The following is a 24,030-nucleotide window of genomic DNA, read 5'->3' as shown; positions in this document are numbered from 1 at the left end:
AGCAAAGAGCAGCACTGCTCGCCAAGACTAACGACAGACGTAGCACTCCCCAAGAGTCAACACCGGGAAATACAACGACCACCAGCCAAACCCCACAAAGCCTGGTGAGGCGACTGAGCCCCTGCACAGACTAGCACGCCCCAGCATGGACGCGTGGCTGGCTCACCCCGTGCCCGACGGCCTGGCTGTCGTGCTGCCTTCTTGGTCTGGAATGTGTGCTTCGGAACTGGTCCGCAAATGGGACACCTTGTGCTTCTTGCCGCTCCCTTTGTCTAGAGGCAGCTGCATCCGTTTGACTTTGGCTTTGGTTTTCGTGGGAGCGGGCACGGAAGGGCTCGAGGACTGCTGGGCGGGTGAGGGAGAGCCGCCTGGAGAGGCTGAGCTGGCTGGCACAGCCGGGGGCAAGGCCTTGCTCTGCTCCAACCCCACGCTGTTAGGGGCCTCGGCTGTTGGGGTAAAGTTGGGGGCCGGGGTCCCAGAAGCAGAATCCAGGTCCCGCTGGGAAGGGAGGCCCCCGGTTTTGCCAGTGAGGAGCTGGTTCATGTGCTGCAGCTGATAGTGCTCTTCTGCCTCCCTGGGAGGGGAGGCGGAGGCCAGGGCTGAGCTCTGTGGAGAAGGGAGCACACAGATGCTCGAGGCTGCCGCCATCGCCGCAGCAGAGGGAGTCTGCGTGCTCCCTAGTTGCCTAGTCGGGAACATTCCTGAACTTGGTGGTAAAGCCACGGGCTGTTCCTGAATGCCCAGGCTCTGCTGGCTGGCTTTGATTAGAAGATTGCTGATGGAGCCAATATCTGGGGACCCAAGCAGCCTCGGGTTGGTTAAGGTGACGTGTCCTGGAACTGGCGCGCTGCTCGTGGGGGTGGTGGTGGTTTGCATGGATACCACATTCAAGACAGAGGAGCTGGACGCCAGGCCGGAGCCAGGCCCAGTGGCGAGGTGGCTGGCATCTTGGCTCATGGTGGCCGTGCCTGCCGCCGGGCTGGGAGTTCCGCTCACACTCTGCGGTAACAACGGGGCCTGTTCAAAATACATCACGCCAGATTTAGACCTTTTGATGATGTTGGGGACAGTTCGGTGAGAGGAAGTATTAAGTGATCCTAAATCTAAGAGATTCGGGTGACTGGAAAGCTGGGAGGGGCTGAAGTTGATTAATGTCATATTGGAAACCACGTCGGAAGGGGCAATGTTGGAGGGGGTGCTAGAGGGAGCGAGTTTTTTGTTTTTCCGAGTGTGTAGACGTGATATGGGTCTTTTCTTGAGTCCAGAGGATGGAGTGGCTACTGTGGTACTGAGGTCTGTCCTCTGGCTGGCTTCTGAAACCAAAAGTTGGGGATCCGGAGGAGGCTGAACTCCAATGAGTAGGCCCGAAGGCGGACTGCTGATGTTGGGGGGGAAGCTACTCTGAGCAGCAGTGGGGAAGGAATGCAAGTGCTGGTGATGCGGCATGGAGAGCAGTCCTTTGCTAGCAGGAGGGAACAAGGGCTGAGAGGCTGGCAGGCTTGGGTTCAGTCCTGTGGTCAGGGTAAGACCGCTTCCCATGGGCCCCAATACTGAAGAATTTGTCTCCATCACACTGGGGGCAGAACTGACAGGAGAAGTCAGCTGGATTTTCTGGGTCACGCCGTTTGGAAGAGTTTGGAGAACGTAGAGCGGCTGCATGTTCTGATTCACCACAATGAGCTTCTCAGTGGCTGGCTTCAGGTGGGGTGGGGTGGTCTGGACAGCTGCGTTAGAAATCTGCGAAGGGCCGGGGCTGTCAGTAGAATTGGGCACATACTTCTGGTTCTGGATGGGCACGGTAGGGGAAACAGGTACCTGAAGGCCAGGGGTGCTACTGTTTCGAGGTAAGTCCTGGCTGGCGCCATGACTCTGTTCCACGGACCCACAAGGAGGGCTGGAGATGTGGTCTGCATCCATGTGTCCTTGGATAAAGTGGTCAGGAGTCATGTGGCCCTCGGGAGCAGGATCGACCCCTGGACTCAGCAGCGCCGGGTCGCCGTCACCAGAGGCGACCGACTTTTCTGTGATGGTCACTCGCTTCTCCCCTGAATCTGAGATTACCGTCAATCGACTGGGATTCTGGCTAGGGACAGTGGGACTCCGGGTGGTGAGGACAGACAGATCAGATGGCAACTCTAGAGGCAACTCAAACTGCTCCTCTGCTGAGATAGAGGAAGACACGCTACTGTCCACGGGCTCTGTGGTTGGCAGCTGCTGAGAAAATACTTCAAAGAGGCCCATGTCTTTCTCCCGATTACTGTCGAGGCCCAACCCTTCACCGAGGGTCAAGAGTTCCGAGGACGACGACTCTGGGCTCTCACCCAAGGCCTGCATGGATGGAGTATTCTTCAGCACGAAGTCCATGATGTCGGAGGGCAGGATGTTCCCACAGTCGTCGCTGTTGTTGTTGTCCGAGTCCGATTTCAGGAGCTCGGTGTTGTAGGTGTCCAGGAGGTTTTTGTCGGATGGGGTGCTCGTGTGGACTCTGCGGCTCGACTCCAACGAGCTGAGCTGGGCTTCCAAGGAATCCTGGCCCTGCGCTTTCACCCTGCTGACCGGGTGGCAGTTGTCCATCTTTGGCTCGTTTTTGTGGCCAACAGAACTCTTAATGACGTGTTCTTTTTCTCCAGCATCTTCCGGTCGATCCATCTTCAGGTTTTCGGTTCCGTTTTCTTTGCCGTTCCTCTTTGGAATCTGGCTGCTTTTCCTCGTCGTGGCTGTGACGCTGGTGTCACTCTCCGTCCCGTCATCGACACCGTCCAACTGTGAAATTTTGGGGAGGTCACACTGCTCCTCTTCCCGAAACAGGTTGTGGGAAGCGAGCCGCTCCTCTCCGCTGGAAGAAATCACTGTTCTAGTGAAGTTGTAATAGTACAGGTCGTCTTCATCTGAAGTGCTCAGGTCATCGGCCCCATCTACCTGTCCTTCCGCCGACCTCTTGCCTCGCTTCTTCCCAGGGGAGCTGCTGTAGAATGGAATGTCTTCTTCCCCGTAGGATCGGACGCCATAGAGCGGGGTCAGCCCAAAGAACATGTTAGACCGTGCGCGGGCGCTGCGGCGGGGGTATCTCCTCTTAAAAGAGCCGTCTTCCTGAGGTTTGGGGCCGTCCGGCAGCATGAGGTTTCTGTCCTGCACCGGAAGGTTCTGATAGTTGCTCCTCTGAGACTCCTGGGAGGAGGTGTTGTTGGGGCTTGGCTGGGTCACCGGACCATCCCCTGGACTTCTGGAGGCTGGAACTGGGTCTGCTGGCGATGCGGACTCTATTTGCACAGGGGATGCGGGACCACTCTCTTTCAGGGCATTTTTGGACTGAGTCTCGCTTTCCATTTTCAGGGGTGTCACCTTGACGCTGCACTTCCGGGGTGCCTGTGACTCCTTGCTAGATTCTTCTGCTTGCATGGGGGCAGCTTTAGGGACTCCTGAAAGAGAAAGGCCTTTATCCCCGATCTTCTCAGAAGGAATATTATTACATGGCCGCTGCCCCATAAACTCAGGAGTCAGAACCTCATCGACAAACTCTGGCTTTAGGTTTCCTTCCTCGTTAGTTGTCACTTGACCAGGTTCCAAAAAAGATTTACTGGAATGCTTTTCTTTGAAAGTTTCCTTGGAAGATTTTTTCCCTTTCTGCCTCCTCTCTCTGGAACTGGTTCCCACATGGTCGCTGATAATGGACGACCTACTGCTTACTCCAGAAAGCTTCAACGTTTTGACTTCAATGTCTTCGTCTGGAGAGAGGTTTGCTGGTTGGGCAGACTCTGTGTGTTGGTCTCGATCATTCCTTTGCCCCCTTACATGGAGTTGTGGGAATGGGAGGGCCTCTTTGGAAGGAAATGACACTGAAGACAGCTCAGAGAAAGTACCCGTTTTGCTAAGGCTTAATTCTCCAGCAGTGGTGTTATGGACCTGCGGGGCCAGTTTAGGAATTCCAGGGTAAGCCACGTTATGTGCAGTTCCCTCGGAACTCTTGGAACTCAGCATTTTAGTCTTCTCTCCCTTCAAAGTGGAGCTCTTGGATGCAGGGTCTGAAGCACTAGAATGCTTCACCTCTGAAGATGAAGAGCCTTCCAGGTGACTTGTTTTAGAGCCTCCAGCAGCCACTGTCCTTCCTGAAGGAGTGGGGGTGCCGTGGCCTGGGTTTGCGCTCGCACTCGGTGCCCCTAAGCTGTGATCCGCTTTGGCACTCGACTCGGCATCGGGAGTGGTCCCACTGGCAGAGGCTGGGGAGACGCTGTTCCTGGAGTAAGCACTTCCAGTTCTCATCGGAGACATTATCCGGAGCTTTGACCGGAGGGGTGACAGGGAAGAAGTACTGTGACGCCTAGAGCCAATGCTCCGCAGTCCAGAGGAGAGGAGAGGATCACCCACGGTGACGATCTCATGAGTGGTTGGGGTAGGACTTCCTGAATAAGAGAGAAAATCACAAAGCCTATCACTGACAGAAGGGATGTATGGAAGTCGCTGTCTTCAGTGACTTGGCTATAGCTATTTAATAGATAACTGAAAATAAAGTTGTTGCTTATCTTGGGGCTGCTCTCGTGGGGTCAAATGCTTTACCTGCAGAAGGCAGTGGCCGGCAGCCAGGGGATCTCTGTGTAGGAGAGTAGCTGGGTGTTCGGATCCTAGGACCCTTTGAGATGACATGATAATAACAGGAGCTAGAGGTTTGCACATGGGGAGGTCGGTCTGGTGATGGAGGACTTAGAACTGCAGCTGTATTTTGACTGTCTTTAGAAGAATTTTCTGTGGTAAGAAACAAAAAGCCTTTTAACTAAAAAAGCTTGGTTCAAATATCAAACAAATAGCCAGGTGCCGATGGCTCACACCTGTCATCCTAGCTACTCAAAAGGCTGAGATCTGAGGACTGTGGTTCAAAGCCAGCCCAGCCAGAAAAGTGCCCATGAGACTTATTTTCAATTAGTCATCAGAAAACCGGAAGTGGTACTGTGGCTCAAAAGGGTAGAACGCTAGCCTTGAACAAAAAGAGCTCAGAGGCAGAGCCTACGGCCTGAGTTCAAGCTCCACAACTGACAAAAAAAACAAAACAAAACAACAAACAAATGCTATTAGGTAAATGTCAAACTAGAAACAAAACAAGTGTCCTATGAAGGGGACTTTTCCCCTCTACCTTTTAATCTCAGTATGTACTCCCCAAACTCCAGTTCCGGTCTCGCTTGGAGTTCAGACTAACCTGTAAGCGATGACGGACTGTGCGCAATGGTCCTGTTTTCATCGTGTTGCACAGTGCTATTGATGTCTGGCTCTACAACTGGAGGCCGGCACTCCACTATCTTGCATGTGTACACACAGCGCTTGCGGGCGTCGGTGGTACTCCAGTATACCCGGGAGCACCTGACAATGGGGAAGAATCACCAATGAGAGGACAGAAGCCAAGTGGACACTAACCTTTGTCAAAACCTTTCCTTGGGCTGGGAATATGGCTTAGCGATAGAGCGTGTGCCTAGCATACATGAAGCCCTGGGTTGGATTCCTCAGCACCACATAAACAAAAAAAGTTGGAAGTAGTGCAGTGGTAGAGTGCTGGCCTTGAGCAAAAAGAAGCCAGGGACAGTGCTCAGGCCCGGAGTTCACACCCCAGGACTGGCAAACAAACACCTTTCCTCACTCTACGTTTCATGGATTTAGTCTATTTAGCTTTACTTCTTCATGAGTTCTTGGTTTACAGTTCCACTAGTTAAGTTGTTCCAAACTTTATGAAATCTTTGGCCTTTCCAAGCCTCTTAGAAAATTACCTAAGATTTTTTAAAAAATGATTCTCAAAATAATGAAATATCCTAAAACAGAGAAAAAGAAAAAGACTACTACAAGAAACAGTTACTGACTCCCCACAATGTGTACAAAGAGAGGCCCTAAAACATAACCAAGGGAAACCTAAGAGGAAATTCCCTTCGGGAGAAAAGCCCCACGAGGCAAGCAAGAAAAATATAATTGCTTCAAATTTGCTGAGTGCCAGTGGGGCCTTGTTTATACAAAGCGCTTCTCGCGGAATGCGAAGTACACACTGTTATTACAACTGGAATGCAGAACAAATCAGAGTATTTATTGCAAAACAAGACTCTAATGAGAAAGATCTAGGGGAAATTTGATCTTACATTGTCAGCGTGTTAGAGGCTTAAACAATTCGCATCATGTAAGATTACTAATCTTTTGTTTGCTTATTTGTTTGTTCTGAAACAGTTTCACCAGGTAGCAGGCTGGTTTCAAATTTTTTTTTTTTGGTGTATTTTATCATGAAAACATCTGGATTGTGGCATGAATAGAATTTAGAGGAATCTTGAGGCTGAACCTGTTTTTAATTTAGATTTTATTTTGAAGTGATTCTGAAGTGCCACAATGCTTTACTTCCCTATTTACCTGACACCGTGTTTTCATCCCAAACTAGAAGCTGATGAACAAGCAATGTAGCCACAAAGGTAATTTTTAGAATGTTCAACGCTAACAAGTACATGTCTATGTGAATGGCCTGCACACATTACCTCCAGTGCTTAAGTTGTAGAGGTAACTGTGTCCAGTTTGTGTTATTACTTACTGATATCCAATGGGAAAGAGTTTATCTTCACAGTCAGAGAGATCATTCAAAATTCCCAAGCAGTCAATTGTCATCGAGCCTGTCCGACGAAAAAGGAATGGAGACTGTGAGGGAGGGAGTGTCATTTTCTAGGCAGAGCCAGAAAGCGCCTAACTGGCAAGACAGCCTTCCCCAAGAACCAGGGCTAGGTCATACCAATCATCATGTGTATATTTTCTGGTTCCAAGCCATTGAGGAACTTCCTTCTCAAGCTGATTCCTTCGAAGTCCACAAAAACTCTTCTAAATACTTCAAATCCATTCTCAGGAACCACCTTAAATAAAAGCAGTGGTTGCGGTGAGTGGGAGACCCCCCTGTACTCACTCAGGGGAAGCACAGAGCCCACCACAAAAGCACCCTCTGTCTCACAAGCAGCCAGCACCTCTTGGTTTCCCACAAGACAAGCTGACTCTAAGAACACTTAGGAACACCTGGGGAGGAGGTAAGACTGGCTTGCCATCCTGCTACTTTCAGCATTTTCTCCCCTGAATTTCTAGGGAATTCAAAAAGCAATCTACACGAGTCATGAGAAGCCCTGCAGGAAACGTCAATAAACATTGCTAAGAGGAAGAAGCTGGTCTGAAAAGGGGCACTGTGCCCTATACGATTCCACATAGAGCCCTGGAAATAACAACACCATGGAGACAGAAAGATCGGTGGTTGTGCAGGGCTGGGGACAAACAGAAAAGCAGGCGGAATAGAAAGGGATGTTTAGACAGTGAAAACACTTGTATGATATACACTGGTGACTACACACCATGGGACGTTTGTCCAGGCTCACGGATGTATACTACCAAGGTGGGATAGTGACTCAGTGATGTAACTTCATTAGCTGTAACAAACATAGCACTCTGGAGGATGCTAATTATTCTGGGGAAGAGGGAAGCAGAGTGCATAGGCAATCTCTGACCTCCTACTGAAGTTGCAGTGAACTCTCTAAAAGAAAAAGCCTATTATTAAAACAAACAAAAAAAAACAACTAAAGCAAAGCCATCTCACCTCGCCTTTGATCAAGTCTCGGTGTCGTTGGCAGTACACCTTTTTATCATCCAGAAAGACACAGTTCTTGGCTCGGGAACACATGAAATGGTAGTTGCTGGTGCAGGAGGTGAGACAGCAACCCACAGTAGCTCCAGGCTTTTGGCAGAATTCGCATCTCTAAACAGCCAGAAACAAGAGCCCAGTGAAGCCTCCAGGAGTCTACAGAGCTATCCTGCTCGTGCTTCCTGTAACGCATCTGGCTCTGTGTCTACTGGAGTTAATTACTGAAACTTGGATTCATGACTGATTTACAGGACATGGAATTTGGAAGGTAAGTGCCAAGAACATCACCCTGCGAGGAAGTTACTATATCCCAATGTGACACAGCTTTACAAAGACATGTTTCTGTACTCACTAGACAGAACACACAACAACCAGAGCACAGGGTTCACAGTCCCTTTTCCTTTCCCCTGTGCATCACTCATTGTTATCACAACCCGCACCCCTCTCCCTCTTGTTGACAGTCCCTCCAATTCTAGATTTTATATTTTATAATTATACATAATTATACTACATATTCTCTATAAGTCTACGGTTATAGAATACAGATTTTATGTTTTCACTCCTTCAATGCCTTCTAATTCACCCACTTTCCACTGCACGCACACACACACGTATGCGTGTTTGTTCTGGAGCCTTAGAACGCTGCTTCAGTGTTGTCCGAGATCACTGGAGCCTTACATGCCTCTCACATACTTGAATTAGATCCCAAATTAAATGGTGCTTCATTTTCCATTTCCTTCTGCATCTGACGACCAAACATCACAATAGCAATCCACCTACAAGATGTCTGGATACTCACTGGCACACTGTGAATGGGCCACGTGGAAGCGCTGACCATGGAGAGAACACCCAGGAACTTACAGGGATGCCATTCACTGAATTAGCCCCCTAGATCCTTACCAGCTGCTTGCCCCGGACCACAGCCATGTGCACATTCTTTAGTGACCCATCATCATCTTCAAACACTTCCGCTGACCACAGAGCACAATTCACATGCGTCCACTCGTTCTGGCCGATGTACAGCAAACGACCAGCATCCTACGAAACAGAGGTTTCTTTTTTCTTAAAGAGTTCCATATAATGCTCAAGAAATTTTCCTTGACATTAGCTTTACCTTAGTTAAGACAACTTTAAGAAAGAATCTATTAATTCTTTACGGAGGCACACACAAAAATCACAATTCAATGTTTCCATTTTCTTTCTTGAACTCAGGGCCTAAGTGATATCTCTGAGTAGGGGCTGTCCCTGAGCTTCTTTTGCTCAGTGCTAGTGCTCTACCACTTGAATTCCACTTCCAGTGTTTTGGTGGTTAATTACAGATAAGTGTCTCATGGACTTTCCTTCCCAGGCTCGCTGAAAACCCCCTGAGTAGCTGGGATCATAGGGGTAAGCCACCAGCACCTAGCTTCATAAAATCTTTTTAAGGGATTCCCATGATAAATGATTAGATATCAATATATTATTTTAAAGCAATTCATCTTCTGAATTAATTTTTTCAGCTATAAGAAAACAAAACATAATCTTCAAGTCAGACATGACGGGGCATGCGTGTGACCCAGCTCCTGGGGAGGCTGAGGCCGGTGGGTTGCATGTGCCAGGCCAGCTCAAACAAAACAAAAGCATGACACAAGTGTACAGTCAGTACCACAAGCTGTCAACTAAGTGCTGCACAGCCCTCAGAATGGCCACGAGGGCAAAGCAGCTCACGAGAGGTGCCTCGTCACCAGGAGCTCACGTCCCCAGGTACTCACGTTTGCACCGTCGTCACCGTACATCAAGCACAATGCGCACTGTCTGTTGTCTTCTATGCCCGGGGGCGGGTTCAACTCGGGGCTGTCTTCTCGAGTCCTATCAGTACCTGGGAACCCACAAGACAGGCAGTTAAGTGAAGCAAAAAATGATGACTCCCATTACATTTACGGATGAGCTAAGAATTCCCTTTTCTGATTACCAGATGTACTGAATTTGGGCTTACAAAGTCAGTCATTTGCATCTAGAGAAATCATGCCTCTGGATGCCTTACTCAAAATCGGTGGTGTGGGAGGATGCAGAGGAGTTGGCGAGTCTGGTTCTCCAGGCCCTTTGGGTTTGGGAGCTGGAATGATTTTCTTCATTAGAGGAGGCTGTTCGGTGTGGCTGTTCTCCTCTCGCTCCTGCCACTGAGCATAATTATGGTCAAGTGAAGGTGGAAGCACTGCGTTTGGTAACATCCCACTGCTGAAAATAATCGATTCAACAAGTATTTATTGAGCTCCTACAGTATACCTAGAACAATACAGATAATCAAATTCTTGACATCACCAGGTCTGGACCCATCTGAGCCATTTACAGAATGTATGAGAAAGCCACAGAATTTGAAATTAGCTTATTCTAAAAACTGTACTAACCCCCCCAACCCCGGCATTTCCCAATGTCTCACTACATAGTCCAAGTTGGCCAAAATCTGGCCCAAATCCTCCATTCTCAGCTGGGATTACAGATATACCAACATACCTGGCTTAAAAAGATAATCTTAATAAATAACACTTGGCTAAACTTCCTGAAATAAGTAATAATGCTTACCAGAAACTAAAAGGATTTACTGGCATAAAAATCAAATTAAGAGTAGTAGAAAGCACTGAACTAAGTAAAATAGAACCCAACTATAATAACTAAGTTCCCTAAAATATAGCAATTTCTTAAGTGAAAAGAGGCAATAGCTTATAGCAAACATTAAGTGTTGTTTCTAAACTAGCACAAAAGGTACCTGAGCCGATTTTTGTTTTGGAGTGGAGGAGCGGGGGCGGGGGGTGGGACGGGGGGGACGGGGGTGGTTTGCTGGTCCTGGGGCTTGAAATCAGGGCCTGGGGAATGTCCCTGACACTTTTTGTTCAAGGCTAGTGCTATACCACTTTGACGCACAGCTCTACTTTCAGCTTCTTTGGTAGTTAATTGGTGATAAGTATCTCATGGACTTTTCTGCCTGAGCTGGCTTTAAACTGTGATCCTTGGATCTCAGCCTCTGATTAGCTAGGATTATAGAGGTGAAGCCACCAACGCTAGGCCTGACTTACTTCTAACATTAAAACAGACTGCTATGGTCGCTCACATCTGTAATCCCAGATACTCAGGAGGTGAAGACCAGGAGGAAGAGAGTTTGAGGCCAGCCTATGCAAAAAGTTAGCAAGGCCTTATCTATGCATGGTGATGTGGACCTTTGTTTTTAGATACTCAGAGGCTTAAATAGGAGGACTGTAGTCTGAGGCCACCGACATGCAAAAATAACAAGATCCCACCCAAAAAGCAATGAAAGCAAAAAGGGCTGGAGGTATGGTAGAACGCCTGCCTAATAATCATGAGACTTTTGAGTTCAAACCCCAATAGATCAAAAAATAAAAATGAGAAGATTTCTAAGTGACAGTGGGGAAAATGTAATGCTGAATTTACTTACTTGCTTGATACTTTATTTGGCTCCCAAAACCTGGACTTTTTGACACTAAACCATGGAAAAACTCTTTCCATTTGCTGAAAGAAAACAAACAAAAAGTAAACATGTGAAACAACTTCCCATTAGTATCTGTCAGTATCGGTGATTTTAGGCTGCCAAAGCCTAAAAGATCTAGCCACTCTGACAACTGACCAATTCCTACCAAAGAATAGGAGAAATGAATTAAAACAAAGATATTTTATACATGAGACAAAGCAAACAGCAGAAGAAAACAAGTCAGTGTATTCCTGGGGACATTGCTCATAAGAAAGCCTCAAAAAATATGAACTAAAGCCAGATACTCGTGGCTCACATTTATAATTCTAGCTACTCAGGAGGATCATGGTTCAAAGCCAGCCTGGGCAGGAAAGTCTGTGAGACTCTTATCTTTAATTAAGCAGCAAAAAAACAAAACAAAACAAAAAATGGAGCTGTGGCTCAAGTTGAGAGACAGCTCCCAGGCTCTGAAGTTCAAGCCCTAGGACCAAAGCAAGAGAGAAAAAAAATTCACCCGAATAAAGAAGGACTTGACCATGCTGTTGGCTTTTTTAATCTCTGGCTGCCCCCCATCAGAATTAATGGCTGCTTGAATGATCTTCACAATATCATCACTGAACTCCAACTGTGTGCAAAAACAAAAGTTAAATTATCCACAAAACAATCAAGATAATTCGTAAAACAATTCATGACATGTGACACTCTTCCCTTCTTAGTCATCCATCATATCATACCCTATTTTAAATATATATATATTTTTTTTTTGGCCAGTCCTGGGGCTTGGACTCAGGGCCTGAGCACTGTCCCTGGCTTCTTTTTGCTCAAGGCTAGCACTCTGCCACTTGAGCCACAGCGCCACTTCTGGCCATTTTCTATATATGTGGTGCTGGGGAATCGAACCCAGGGCCTCATGTATATGAGGGAGGCACTCTTGCCGCTAGGCCATATCCCCAGCCCCCTATTTTAAATAATGTAATTTCTCTTTGGCTGAGGCCTTTGGAATTCTGTTCATAATTAACTTGTGGCAACCAGGAAATGCAGGTTAATAAGGCAAAAATGCAAACAAATTAGCTTGATCATGGTAAGGTAGCCAAACAGGTTCTTAATTTTTCATTTGGACTAAAATAAACAATTGAATAGCAAATGCAGGTCACATATAGTAAACGACCAGTTCATTTACGTATGTATGTATGTATGTATGTATGTATGTATGTATGTATATACATATAATAAGTATATACACACACAAATTTTTTCATCTGTGCATTTTTAACATAAAATTAAAAAGCATCTAGTTACAAATGAATCAAGGAAGACACATTAGTCAGATCCAAGCTCAAAACAGGAGGATAAATTAACTACACATTCTCATTTACCCTAAAATTTTGCTAGTGCGCCTCCTCTTCATGTAAAAAGTTTTCAGAGAACACAGATAAAAGCCAAATAAAATATTGAGATATCATAACCCTTTCCTAAAATACAGAACTAAAATAATATATACATACTTAGTGTGTATCTCAGACTATGTGATACTTCTAAATATAATTCCAATTATTTTAAAAAATAATTTTAATGGTTATTTTTCCTTTTATTTTATTAATTTTAAGTTTATGTGGCAACGAGGAATCAAACCCCGGACCTCATGCATGCCAATAAGCACTCTACCACTAAGCCACATTCTTCTGCTCAATTCCAACCATTTTCAAATGTACTTATAAGCAGCTTCATTCCCCACAGATCCGAGGAAGTGAAAGGTGTGCCTGGAGCTTTGGTGGCTTGCTATAGAAACGTACCACGGATGTGTAGTTGCCCTGGTCCATCTTCCTCTTGACGCCTTCCAGGTCTAGAGGCTGCTGCTCATCCTGCTTGCTGACCTCAGTGAGCACGGGTGGATCTGGGCCCTCGGGGGAGCTCCGGGAAGGTATGCTCTCCTCTGTCTCAGGGTTTAAGTCTGGAGGCTTGGCAGCCTGTTGCCAAGAAAGATGTTCTTTTATCCAACACTAAAAATGCGGCCTCTACGCAACTCTATTAACATTGTAAAACTATAAAATGTAAGGAACATAACAACCAGAAATTTTTTTAGAAAGAAAAGCTAAAACAAGTCTGGTATCTAATAGCTGGCTTGGGTAGGTCGGAACTTAGAAACTCCGCTTGATAGTTTCTTTGTTTTGTTTTGTTTTTGCCAGTCTTGGGCCTTGGACTCAGGGCCTGAGCACTGTCCCTGGCTTCCTTTTGCTCAAGGCTAGCACTCTGCCACTTGAGCCACAGCGCCACTTCTGACCGTTTTCTGTATATGTGGTGCTGGGGAATCGAACCCAGGGCCTCATGTATACAAGGCAAGCTCTCTTGCCACTAGGCCATATCCCCAGCCCTCCGCTTGATAGTTTCTAAAACTAGTAAGAAAGGAAACTGTCCCGTTGGTTTTGAGTACAGCATAGCAGGCAACTAATTTTCCTATTAAAAAATGGAATTTTCCCCTTTGCACAACTGCATAAAGATAATTTTAAAAAGTAAAAAATAATAATAATAATAATAATAGAACTTTCTTGAAAGACAGAACCGCAGCTTAGTTCTATTCCAGGTAGTTCTGAGATTACGTATGCCTAGTATTCACAAGTTACATGTCAGGTAAGCAGTAGTTTTAAGGTGACCATTAGTAACTGCCAACCAATGACTGGTCCTGACTCCAGGCTCAGTTTCCTCTAGCCTTTGCAGTTCAGAGAAAAAGAGAGAGAACACGCTGGTCCTAAGGTTTGAACTCAGGGCCTAGATGCTGTCCCTGAGCTTTATGCTCAAGGCTAGCTCTATTTCTAACTTTTTGGTAATTTATTGGAGGTAAAGAGTTTCATCGACTTTCCTGCCTGGGCTGGCTTCAACCTGGGACCCTCAGAGCTCAGCTCCTTAAGTAGCTAGGATGACAGCCATGAGCGACTGGTACCTGGAAAGAGTCATTTTATTTCTAAGGAGCAACTCAAATCAGGGTACTCTCCAGTGAAGTCCGTCAATGGCTCCCCATCACTGTCGGGAGAGCATCAAGTTCCTATTTCTTATAATAGCAATCAATGCATCCTTTGACAATATGGTCCCTTCCTACTTCCTTGGCTCTGAAAAACTTTCCTAACATTTCTGAAATAAGCAACTGTATGAAGTTAAATAGAACAAACTACCAAAAATCAAACCCTGCTCCATTAGTAAAGCAAAAACTAAGAATGTACTCTTAGGAAACAAAAGGGAGTCAGTCCAGCTTACCTGCCGGTAGCGTAGCAAGTGGCTGGTAGTCCGGGAATTCAACAAGGCAGTCAAAACCTGCTTTAGAGAAAGCTGAAGCTCTTTTTCTAGGGCCAGCCGCCACTCTGCTGGGTGCCGCTCGGTACAGTTGACACACGTGTAGGCCACACTTTCTGGCAGGTTGGATAGAATCTCATACATCTCATCTAGAAAAGCAAAAACCTACAATGACAGGTCTTCTAGGAGCAGAGAGAGTGGGGGGGGGGGGGGGAAGAGAGCCGTTCCCAGCTCTGGCCATGACTGGGCTGGATGGGGTCCCCGGCCCTGCTCTCAAACAGGCAGCCACTAACCAGCGCTCAGCCGGGCTTTGGGGAAGGGAGACCCAGGGTTCCGGGGCCTTTCCACAAAGGGCAATGAATACAACAGGGGTGTGTTCAGGAGGAAGGAGCCCATGCCTACATGCTGCTTATTCTAGGCTTAAATAAACTAAACAAACGATATACGACAATGCATTAATATAAAGTATAAACTCAAAGTGACTTCAACAGCATTAGTCTGAGGGTGACAGTGCTCTGGGGGCTTTAAGTGCGACAATACCTAGGAAAAAAGAAATGGTGAAAAAAAAAAAAAGAGTCCAACCTTCTGTACCTGAAAGGTTCTCGCACTTGGAGTGCACCCAGCGATCGCACTTCCCACACTGCATCATCTTACTCTCGTAGTCGTCGTCGTCATAGCATTTGTCGCACAGAGGGCAGAAGTTTCCTGAAAGCAAGGCAAAGCTGATCAGGGCTGGGGCTCCACACAGGCCCTTGACGTTTTCCCTGCCAGTCCCGGGGCTTGAACTTAGGGCCTGGGCACTGTCCTGAGCTTCTTTTGCTCAAGGCTAGCGCTCTACCACTTGAGCCCATCTCCAGGCCGTTTTCTGTTTACGAGGTACTGAGGAATCGAACCCAGGGCGTCATGCATGCTAGGCAAGCGCTCTACCACTGACCCCCATTCTCGGCCCAGGCCCTTGACTTTTACGCGTACACCAGCCAACCTAACCACAAGCCGCACTCTTCTCGAGTCTTGTGTGAATGCTAACGCGGCCCCGTGCTTGCTTGCTTCACACGCTGCTGTCAAGCATACTCTGCACTCCTCGAATTCTCAGAGGAAAACTGCACACCACTCTTTACACACCAAGGTCAGGAGGCAGATTTTTTTTTTAATAACGTAATAGAAAAAGGTTGGAAAAGCAATCATGAATGTCTTCTAAACATTCAAAAGCAATATTTAACTTCTAAACAGCTCAGAGCACCACTTTACAAAATCCAGTCTACATCCTTCCATCTTGAGTTTGCCTTTTCCATGTACCCGCTCTATCTCTCTTTTTTTCCTTTGGTGCCAGTACTAGGGCTTGAACTCAAGGCCAAACACTCTCAGGGCCAAGCAAAGGGACTGGGGATATGGCCTAGTGGCAAGAGTGCTTGCCTCACATACATGAAGCCCTGGGTTCGAGTCATCAGTACCACATAAACAGAAAAGGCTGGAAGTGGTGCTGTGGCTCAACTGGTAGGGTGCTAGCCTTGAGCAAAAACAGGAGCTCAGGCCCTGAGTTCAAGCCCCAGGCCTGGCATAAAAAAAAAAAAAGGTCAGGAGCATGACTCAGATGGGAGAGCAAAGTGGAAACCCCTGATTGAAAGCTGAGTTCCAGTACTGGTGAAAAAAATCTAAGCTGTCGGGTGCTGGTGGCTCAGGCCTGTAATCCTAGCTACTCGGGAGACTGAGGTCTGAGGATCGCGATTCAAAGGCAGCTTGGGCAGAGAAATCCCCATGAGTCTCTCTCTGATCTACGGTTAACCACTCAAAAACCCAAGTGGGGCTCTGGCTCAAGTGGAAGAGTGCCAGAGGGCACACTCAGGCTTAGGGAGAGCGCCCCTTCCAGCCCCACATATGACCAATAAATAAATAAAACTAACAAAAAGTCTTCCTGGTGATTTCACATTATCATTGTCATTAAGGTAATGGGTACAATTTATGTTAGAACTTTTGGTGTAATTATTACAATGTCTGAGTGTCACCTGAAGTTATCTCTGAACCAAATGTGCGTGCGTCACATTTTGGCTTACTGGCTCAGAGCATTCATCTGCACTTAGCTGTAATGAGGATTTCCCAATTCTTCCCAGACAAGATAACCAAACATTCCCAGTTGCTAACAGTTTGGGCGAAGGAAAGAGCTGCTGGAGAAGTGTGTGTATGGCATCACTGGCAGCACAAGCGAGGCTTGGTCCTCCATTCCCCTGCAGAGTACCTTTAGCGAAGAGTTTGGCACAGTCGTGGCACAGGGAGAAGTCATGGGCCCATTGTGCATCCCATCCTTTGCCTGGAGTTGTAGAGCCACAGCTCTTGCAGCGGACACATTTTGTACAGATCTGCAAGGGAAGAAGAGAAATCCACAAGGAACTTCTTAGCTTTAATCCCTTTCCTTATTCAAAAAGATCTGACCGCTTTGCCGAAACCACTTTTGCTAACAATGAGGTAAAGTTGTGAATGCTGTCGCCCCGAAGCGAGGACCCTCCTCTGACGAGTTAAGCTGGCCCAGCCTACTCTGCGGCTCCCTTCAAACAGCACAATTCGTGTGGCTCACCCAAACTTTCTTTTTCTTCGTGGGTTTGGTGGGGTAGTTTGGTCCCAGGCACTCAGGGTGGTAGCTGTTTCGGCACTTATTACACTCCAACAGCTGCTGTAGGAAAATGGAAAGTGAGCGTATCACATCACATTCGCCTCCTCAGAACAGCATCAATCCCGTTATAATCCTCTTACTTCTAACCCATGCGGAGAGATTTACTTCCTGTCCAAGGGACTCGCTGTTAAGTAATTTTACCATATTTAGTCAGGTTTTCTGATACATGTTGGAAATTAAAAACAGAATCAGGCGAACAAGAGAGCACCCCCCACTTAAATAGTAGGGGGAAATAAAAGAAGTCAGCAAAGAAAATAACATATATAAACCCCAAGTTAGAAGGCTGAGAATGGAGAGACAGCTCCATTACTAAGTGCTGTATATACCTTTGTGGCCTGATGCTGCCTGCCACACACATGACAGAATTTGCAGCGACGACAACACCAGTTCTCCAGCTGATCCTCCAGAGGGCGCTCGTTTTCCTCTAAACAAAACTTGTGGAATGGCTCACAACACACTTGGCAATATACAAACTACAGCAAGAAAAGGAGAACACAGAAATGTGTCAAATAACACATAGAAAAAAATACTAACCATATATATACACTTTTGAGTTTTATGAGTCCTTTGCTTTACGCAAGCTGAGAATCTATCACGAAAATCTGAAATCCAAAATGCACCAAAATCTGAAACCTTTTAAGTGCTGACATGCCTCATGGTTCAATGTACACAAACTTTGCTCCTACACAAACTGTTCTCATACACAAACTGTATAAAATTATCCAAGCCATATGTGTAAATCATATATATGAAGGGCTGGGAATATGGCCTAGTGGCAAAGTGCTTGCCTAGCATGCATCAAGCTCTGGGTTCGATTCCTCAGCACCACATATACAGAAAAAGCTGGAAGTGGCGCTGTGGCTCAAGTGGTAGAGTGCTAGCCTTGAGGAGTCCAAGCCCCAGGACTGGCAAAAAAACAACAACAAAAAACAAACATATATAAATGAGTTTTGTAGTTACCCTTGGGTCCCATCCCCAAGGTATCTCATTATGCTCATTATGTCTGTAGGAATAGTACAAAGCCAAAAACAAAACAAAACACCCTAAAAATGCTCTCAAGCATTTCAGAGAAGGAAGGGATATTCAGGCTGTATTTACTCAACATGTTGAATTAAGCAGACATTGGGCAATGCAGGAGACTCAGGAGACTAAAGTAGTTAATACTAGTGCCAAAAAAGTAAGTACAGACGTAACAGAGTGGTACATGCCTATAATCGAGCACCCCAGAGGCTGAGGAAGGAGAGTAGAGTTCAAAGCCAGCTTGGATTATAGAGTGAGACCTCTGTTTCAAAAAAAAAAAAAAAATCAGGGCTGGGAATATGGCCTAGTGGCAAGAGTGCTTGTCTTGTATACATGAAGCCCTGGGTTCGATTCCTCAGCACCACATGAATAGAAAGCAGCCAGAAGTGGCGCTGTAGCTCAAGTGGCAGAGTGTAGCCTTGAGCAAAAAGAAGCCAGGGACAGTGCTCAGGCCCTGAGTCCAAGGCCCAAGACTGGCCCACCAAAAAAAAATACACAAAAAAAACCCAACACAACATGCTAAGTACCATAAGAGAGATTATAAACAAAAATGTAAATGGAAACAGAATATAAAAGAGTTAGGAAAGAAAAATCAGCAGGGATTTAAATGTTGCTTTTTTGTTTTGTGTTTTTACAATGTATTAACAATTATAGCTGAGGTCTATTCTTTATTTTAAAAGTTATTTTCAAACCGACGCAGGCTTCCATACTAATAACAACTAATAATGACAACTACCACTTTTGCATTGAATCCATTTCTAGTTTTGATCATAAGAAGGGCTAATCACTGCCTTACCACCATGCTTTTATTTCTCATTTTGTGGCTGATCTATTTCTGACTTTTACTCATTTTTCTCTGAGTCTTGTGCCTTCTTCTTATTAATTGCTTACAGTTTTTATATGTACAGGGTCTTCAGTATTCAATATAAAATAACCATCAAAAGCATCTCTTTTTAATAGAAGAATGCTACTGTGTCCTATGTTTGGTTGTTGAAAACAAAAATCAGAACTCTGTAGGAAGAAGCAGGGGCCCTTACCTCTACGTGCCCACTACTGGCACAGAGAAAGCAAACGACTCTGGGTGTTATGGGCACAGAGGTCAAGATTCCTAAGCCTCCCATCTCCCACACGTTTTCTGCTTCACAATCCTCCTATGAAGAGAGAAAAAGCACTTCATGAAAGCTTGACCCTGACAAAATGAGGATAAAAAGCAGAAAATCAGAACGAAACAATACCGTGAGTAGTTCATTTTAACAAGTCCAAAAAAAATTTACTCTCAGCCATACACTATTAAAAGGCTCAACTATGGGTTCAATTCCCACTACACATATGACAAAGATAAGAGTGGGATTCGATCTCCTGATCTCTGTGGGCCAGGGATGTCCTCTGAGGCCGCTCAGCCGGGCTGTGGCGTCCACTCTGCTCCCACAGGGAGCTCAGCACTAACCGCAGGCCTCGCCGCCCTGAGCCCACTCCTCCCACTGCTTGATGCGCACTGTGTGCTTCAACACCTTTAGTAGCACCTTTCCTTAAACAACAACAACAAAAAACCCCAAAACAAAAAGCTAGGCACCAGAGGTCAGTGACTCAAGCCTGTAATCCTAGCTATTTAAGAGGCTGAGATCCAAGGATCGCAGCTAAAAGCCATCCGGGCAGGAAAGTACGTGAGACTCTTATCTCCAATTATCACCAAAAATAAGCTGGAAGCAGAGCTGTGCCTCAAGTGGTGGGGCACTAATCTGGAGCTGAAAAAGCTCAGGGACAATGCCTACCTAGGCCCTGACTTCAAGCTCAAGACTGGCAGAACAAAACAAAAGAAACCCCCAGAAAACTCAAAAACCACATCTCGTTTAAAAGCCATTGACAGTCATTGAACAGCATAATCACTGAGCATTTTTACCTTAAAGTCCACTCTGATCCTGTGGACTCCGTCTGCTGGGACTTTCTGCTTAGAACTATTGCCATTGGAGAGGGCGCTGAGGATGTTCAAAGTGCCTGCACTCTCCTGCTTATTGACTGGAGGTGGTTTTTCCTAAGGAGACAAGATAGAGAAAGGGCCACCCTCTATCTGTCTTCATGTCTGAAAGGTCTTAAGTGCCCTGTCTCTGCCCATAATAAACAAAAACAATGGGCATAGGTAAGGGTGACTTTTAAAGTATATCGAGGGCAGAACATGGTTATACCACATGGCCTACAGAATAGCTAGGCTACAACACAAGGGTCCAGAAAGAAAGAGAAAAGCAACAGGGGAAGACATCAGAAAAGACAAAGGCTAAAGCCTAAACCTTCCATTGATTACTTTTAAGCAGTTCCACTGGCCTTCCCTGGACGGGGACGCAGCCAGGACAAGGCTTTCACCACAGATGCCACACACGTGAGAAATGGAGACAAGCACAGCACTCCTCACCTTTTCTTTTGGTTTTTGTTTTACAGGGATACTTGGGCGGGGAGCCACTTTTTTCTGCTTGCTTTGCTCTGGACCTAAAGAATTCAAAGTAGATCGCATCAGATGCTGGCAATTTTAGGACTGATTGGCCAGTGAAGAGAGGCACTAGGGAAAACAACACAACTCTAGTTTTGAGTAGGAAATTAAGGCAATAATCTGGCCTGGGGTGTCATTCAGTGGTACAGTGCATGCCAAACATTCACAGGCCCTGGGTTTGACCCCCAGCACCACAGAAACAAAAAAGAAACAAACAACTTAAAGCAGTGATCAAGTTTTTAGTTTTGTTCCTAGTTCTGTTATTCCGTAGGATTTAAGAAAGAGTTGGTTTTCTTGAACTGGAGACAACTGATTGCGGTTTCTGACGGGCATGTGGGGCCGCACGCGTCTTTCTAGCTCCTGTGGCTCGGCCATCCTGCTGTCCTCGCTCACCTGATTCTGGCGGTGGCGGCTGCTTTTTCTTGGGCTCACTTGGAGTGGTCTTGGGAGCCTCTTTTCTCGGTGGTGCCGGGGCGGGTGGCTGAGGGGGGACAGCTGGCGCTGGCTGGGAGACTTGTTTGCTGGACTTCCGGGAAGCGGGGGTGGTGGCCTGCTTGGGTTCGGGCGCCGGAGCAGGGGCAGGGCCCTCCTCGCTCTTCTCCTCCGCGGGCTTCCGGGCCGGAGGCTCGCTGCTGCTCTTCTTCGGGTTTGGGGCCGGGTCCTCGCGTGCTGCCGGGGCCGGTTTCTGACTGGAGTCCACCAAGTTCTTCACGGCACTGCTCTCCTTGCTCTCCTTCTTTTCACTGGTCTTTGACTTTTTCTCTTTCTTTTTCACAGCTTGGAGAAACAAAGCAAGAAGGCCATCGTTTTTAAGTGAGAAAAAATTTCAATTTAAAATTGAAGTATAGAAATGTATCAAAATCTTATTCTCCATTTCCTGCAACTATGGAAAACTAAGGCTGAGCTGATCGGGTGAGCAGGTATGGTCAACAAGTTGGACAGGTATACTTTTATGGCTCTAGGAAACAGAGTGAGTTATACATTTTACATGAGCTTTTAAAAAGTTTTAATATGGAAATTATTAAACATACCCCAAAATACAGGGAAGAGTCAAATGAACCCCATGTACCTATCATCCAGCTTCAACCACCACCAACTCCCTGGGAAAGAGCAGTACTTTAAAAGAAAAAAAAACAAATAAAAAACCCAGTATTCTCTTTACACGGGGTATGAACAAGTGAAAGACATGAAAGCAGGGATGATTTCTGGGGAGACCACTCTATACCGCTACCTTTAGCTTGCTTCTGAAGGTAGGCCTTGGAAGGCATCCACTGGAGATTCTGGCATTTTCTCATCCTAAGGTAACAAGGGGAAAACCTTAATGTCAGTTCATTTGAAAGAGAAGCAACCAAGACAAGCACTCATCTATCCGCACAATCATTTCGGGTTCACTTTGAGGGCTGAAACAAGGAAGGACAGTTTATTACAGCTGAGCCTTTGAAAACCTATGTCAGCAGTTATACCTACCTTTAGGCTAAAAGGAGCAAATATCAAATCATTTTTGAAATGAGACTCAAGTTTCTTGTAACTCCATATCAACCAGCAGCATACCCGGAATCATCAGTGAACATTTGCTGAAGCTAAATGAGCTGCTAGCTTTTAAGACTTAATATTTACCCCAAATAGACCAAAGTCGCCCCAGTCCTTTGTTACCACTATAGAGTCACAGGTGTATCTTGTGGCTTTGATGTGTTCCACCCCTCGGTTTAAACTTAATGAAACTCAAAATCAGAAGTCTAAAGTTGCACTGACTCTATTCTAGCCCCTGACCGGTAAAACTTTAGTTTGCTCTCACGTGCCTTTTGGAATTATGAGACTTCATTTACTTCTTGCCACGACTGGGCCTGAGACAAGATTCTGTCTACAGTTAGAGCAACCAACCACACAAGTACTTTTCTCCTAGAAACTGTCTCTCCTGAGGAACTCCAACATTTATCCTGATTATGCTTTATGTTATTGTCACGCCATTTATTCATTCATTCAGTAAGCATCTATTTCTTTTTTTGCCAGTCCTGGGGCTTGAACTCAGGGCCTGGGCACTGTCCCCGAGCTTCTTTTTGCTCAAGTCCAGTCTTCTACCACTTGAGCCACAGCGCCACTTCTGGCTTTTTCTGCTGATGTGGTGCTGAGGACTCCAACCTGGGGCTGCATGCACACGAGGCAGGCGCTCTACCACTGAGCCACATTCCCAGCCCCAGTATCTATTTCTTATACTACCAGGCACTTGGCAAGATGCTCGATTGCCAAAATTTCTGTTCACACAATTCAAAAACCAACATTCCCAAATGGCAGAAGTATACCTATGAGTTGACTGAAGAGGGAGAAAAGGCAGAGTAGTAAAAAGATTCTCTCTCAAAATTTCCTCATGCATGAAAACATTCCCAAAGAGTCAGAAAGTACAGATTTAGGAAAGATGCCTCTGAAGTTTCCTGCATGCACAAAGATAAAGGATTTCCAGAGACCCCATTAAACACCATGCCTAAATCTGTCAGGGCTTCACATACGCTAGGCAAACACTCTACCACTAAGCCACATCCCTAGCCCCAAAACACGCAATATCTTCACTACTGTAAAATGTGCTACTGGGGCAGCACTGCTCCGGGGTATTTCTTACTGAGGTACAGCCCACACCAAACTGTCACAAAACTCCCATCTACGGCTCATCTTGCAGCACAAGGAGGCTCCAGGCCACCCCGATCTCCTTATCCGTCCTAGAGCAAAGCAGAGGCGAAGCCGCGGCCTTCGCGCCTCCCAGCATGCCACTCACTTGCAGCACTGCTTCTTTATGTTGCGGCCACCAAACTTGGGCTTGTCTAAGCAATTAGTGCAAACGCCGCAGTCCTCAGGCACCTGGCAGCCGGGACACTGCCCGCACCGCCTCGACCGCCTTCCCTTCTTCACTGGGGGTTCCTGAGGTGCCTTGTTTCTGGTGACAGGCTTAATTGGTTTGATGGGGGGAGCAAGAGGTTCAGCATCTTCGGAGCCAGCAATTGATGATTTGTCTGTCAAAGAAAGGTATCATTAAGTTTCAAGGAAATAGCTAATCCCTTCCTGAGGATAGAGGGAGAAGGTCTCACAAGTCTTTCCATCAAATTTCATTTTAATTGGTAGTCCAAAATTAAAATGTTACAGTAAAATATTTCTACGTAGAACTCGGATTTTTTTCTTTTGTTGGAGCTAGGGTTTCATCCCTACCAGCTGAGCCATGTCTCCATTATTTTCCGTTATCTTTTCAGATAGGGCATTGTACTTTTTGCCCAGGCTAGCCTCACACCTACACCTATGCCCTCCTCCCTACACCTCACAAGTGCCTGGGATTTCAGACATGGGCCGCCACACTCCGCTTATTCTTTGAGATAAGAGTCTCCATACCTTTACACTTCACTGGCCTTAAACTGTAATCGTCCCATCCCCATCTCCCTAGTATAGGTATTATAGGTATTAGTACCACACCAGCCAGAACTTAAGAATTTTTTCTTTTTTTG

The 24,030-nt window shown here is 46.2% G+C and overlaps 1 protein-coding gene across 3 annotated transcripts in view; it reads right to left on the bottom strand.

Moving 5' to 3' along the window:
• Kmt2a (lysine methyltransferase 2A) overlaps window positions 1-24,030 on the bottom strand; it is a 67,632-nt gene that overhangs the window by 9,343 nt on the left and 34,259 nt on the right. For 2 of the 3 annotated variants that reach the window (XM_048343927.1, XM_048343928.1), the window contains 23 exons: window positions 23,313-23,547; window positions 21,777-21,841; window positions 20,939-21,322; window positions 20,471-20,544; window positions 19,964-20,095; window positions 19,101-19,214; window positions 17,370-17,516; window positions 16,948-17,043; window positions 16,612-16,732; window positions 14,961-15,083; window positions 14,343-14,527; window positions 12,887-13,060; window positions 11,608-11,718; window positions 11,061-11,134; window positions 9,654-9,847; window positions 9,382-9,488; window positions 8,531-8,668; window positions 7,586-7,744; window positions 6,743-6,860; window positions 6,548-6,626; window positions 5,189-5,349; window positions 4,555-4,740; window positions 167-4,400 (listed from right to left, as the gene is read on the bottom strand). In XM_048343927.1, the coding sequence (XP_048199884.1) occupies window positions 167-4,400; window positions 4,555-4,740; window positions 5,189-5,349; window positions 6,548-6,626; window positions 6,743-6,860; window positions 7,586-7,744; window positions 8,531-8,668; window positions 9,382-9,488; window positions 9,654-9,847; window positions 11,061-11,134; window positions 11,608-11,718; window positions 12,887-13,060; window positions 14,343-14,527; window positions 14,961-15,083; window positions 16,612-16,732; window positions 16,948-17,043; window positions 17,370-17,516; window positions 19,101-19,214; window positions 19,964-20,095; window positions 20,471-20,544; window positions 20,939-21,322; window positions 21,777-21,841; window positions 23,313-23,547 (7,411 nt within the window). The remainder of the gene's footprint in view (window positions 1-166; window positions 4,401-4,554; window positions 4,741-5,188; window positions 5,350-6,547; window positions 6,627-6,742; window positions 6,861-7,585; window positions 7,745-8,530; window positions 8,669-9,381; window positions 9,489-9,653; window positions 9,848-11,060; window positions 11,135-11,607; window positions 11,719-12,886; window positions 13,061-14,342; window positions 14,528-14,960; window positions 15,084-16,611; window positions 16,733-16,947; window positions 17,044-17,369; window positions 17,517-19,100; window positions 19,215-19,963; window positions 20,096-20,470; window positions 20,545-20,938; window positions 21,323-21,776; window positions 21,842-23,312; window positions 23,548-24,030) is intronic. The other variant, XM_048343929.1, reaches the window with a different exon arrangement.

This window comes from Perognathus longimembris, chromosome 3, assembly GCF_023159225.1.
Source record: "Perognathus longimembris pacificus isolate PPM17 chromosome 3, ASM2315922v1, whole genome shotgun sequence".
In the NCBI taxonomy this organism is placed as follows: domain Eukaryota; kingdom Metazoa; phylum Chordata; class Mammalia; order Rodentia; family Heteromyidae; genus Perognathus; species Perognathus longimembris.
Note: the sequence above shows the minus strand (reverse complement) of the source record. Positions and strands in the feature narration are given on the sequence as shown.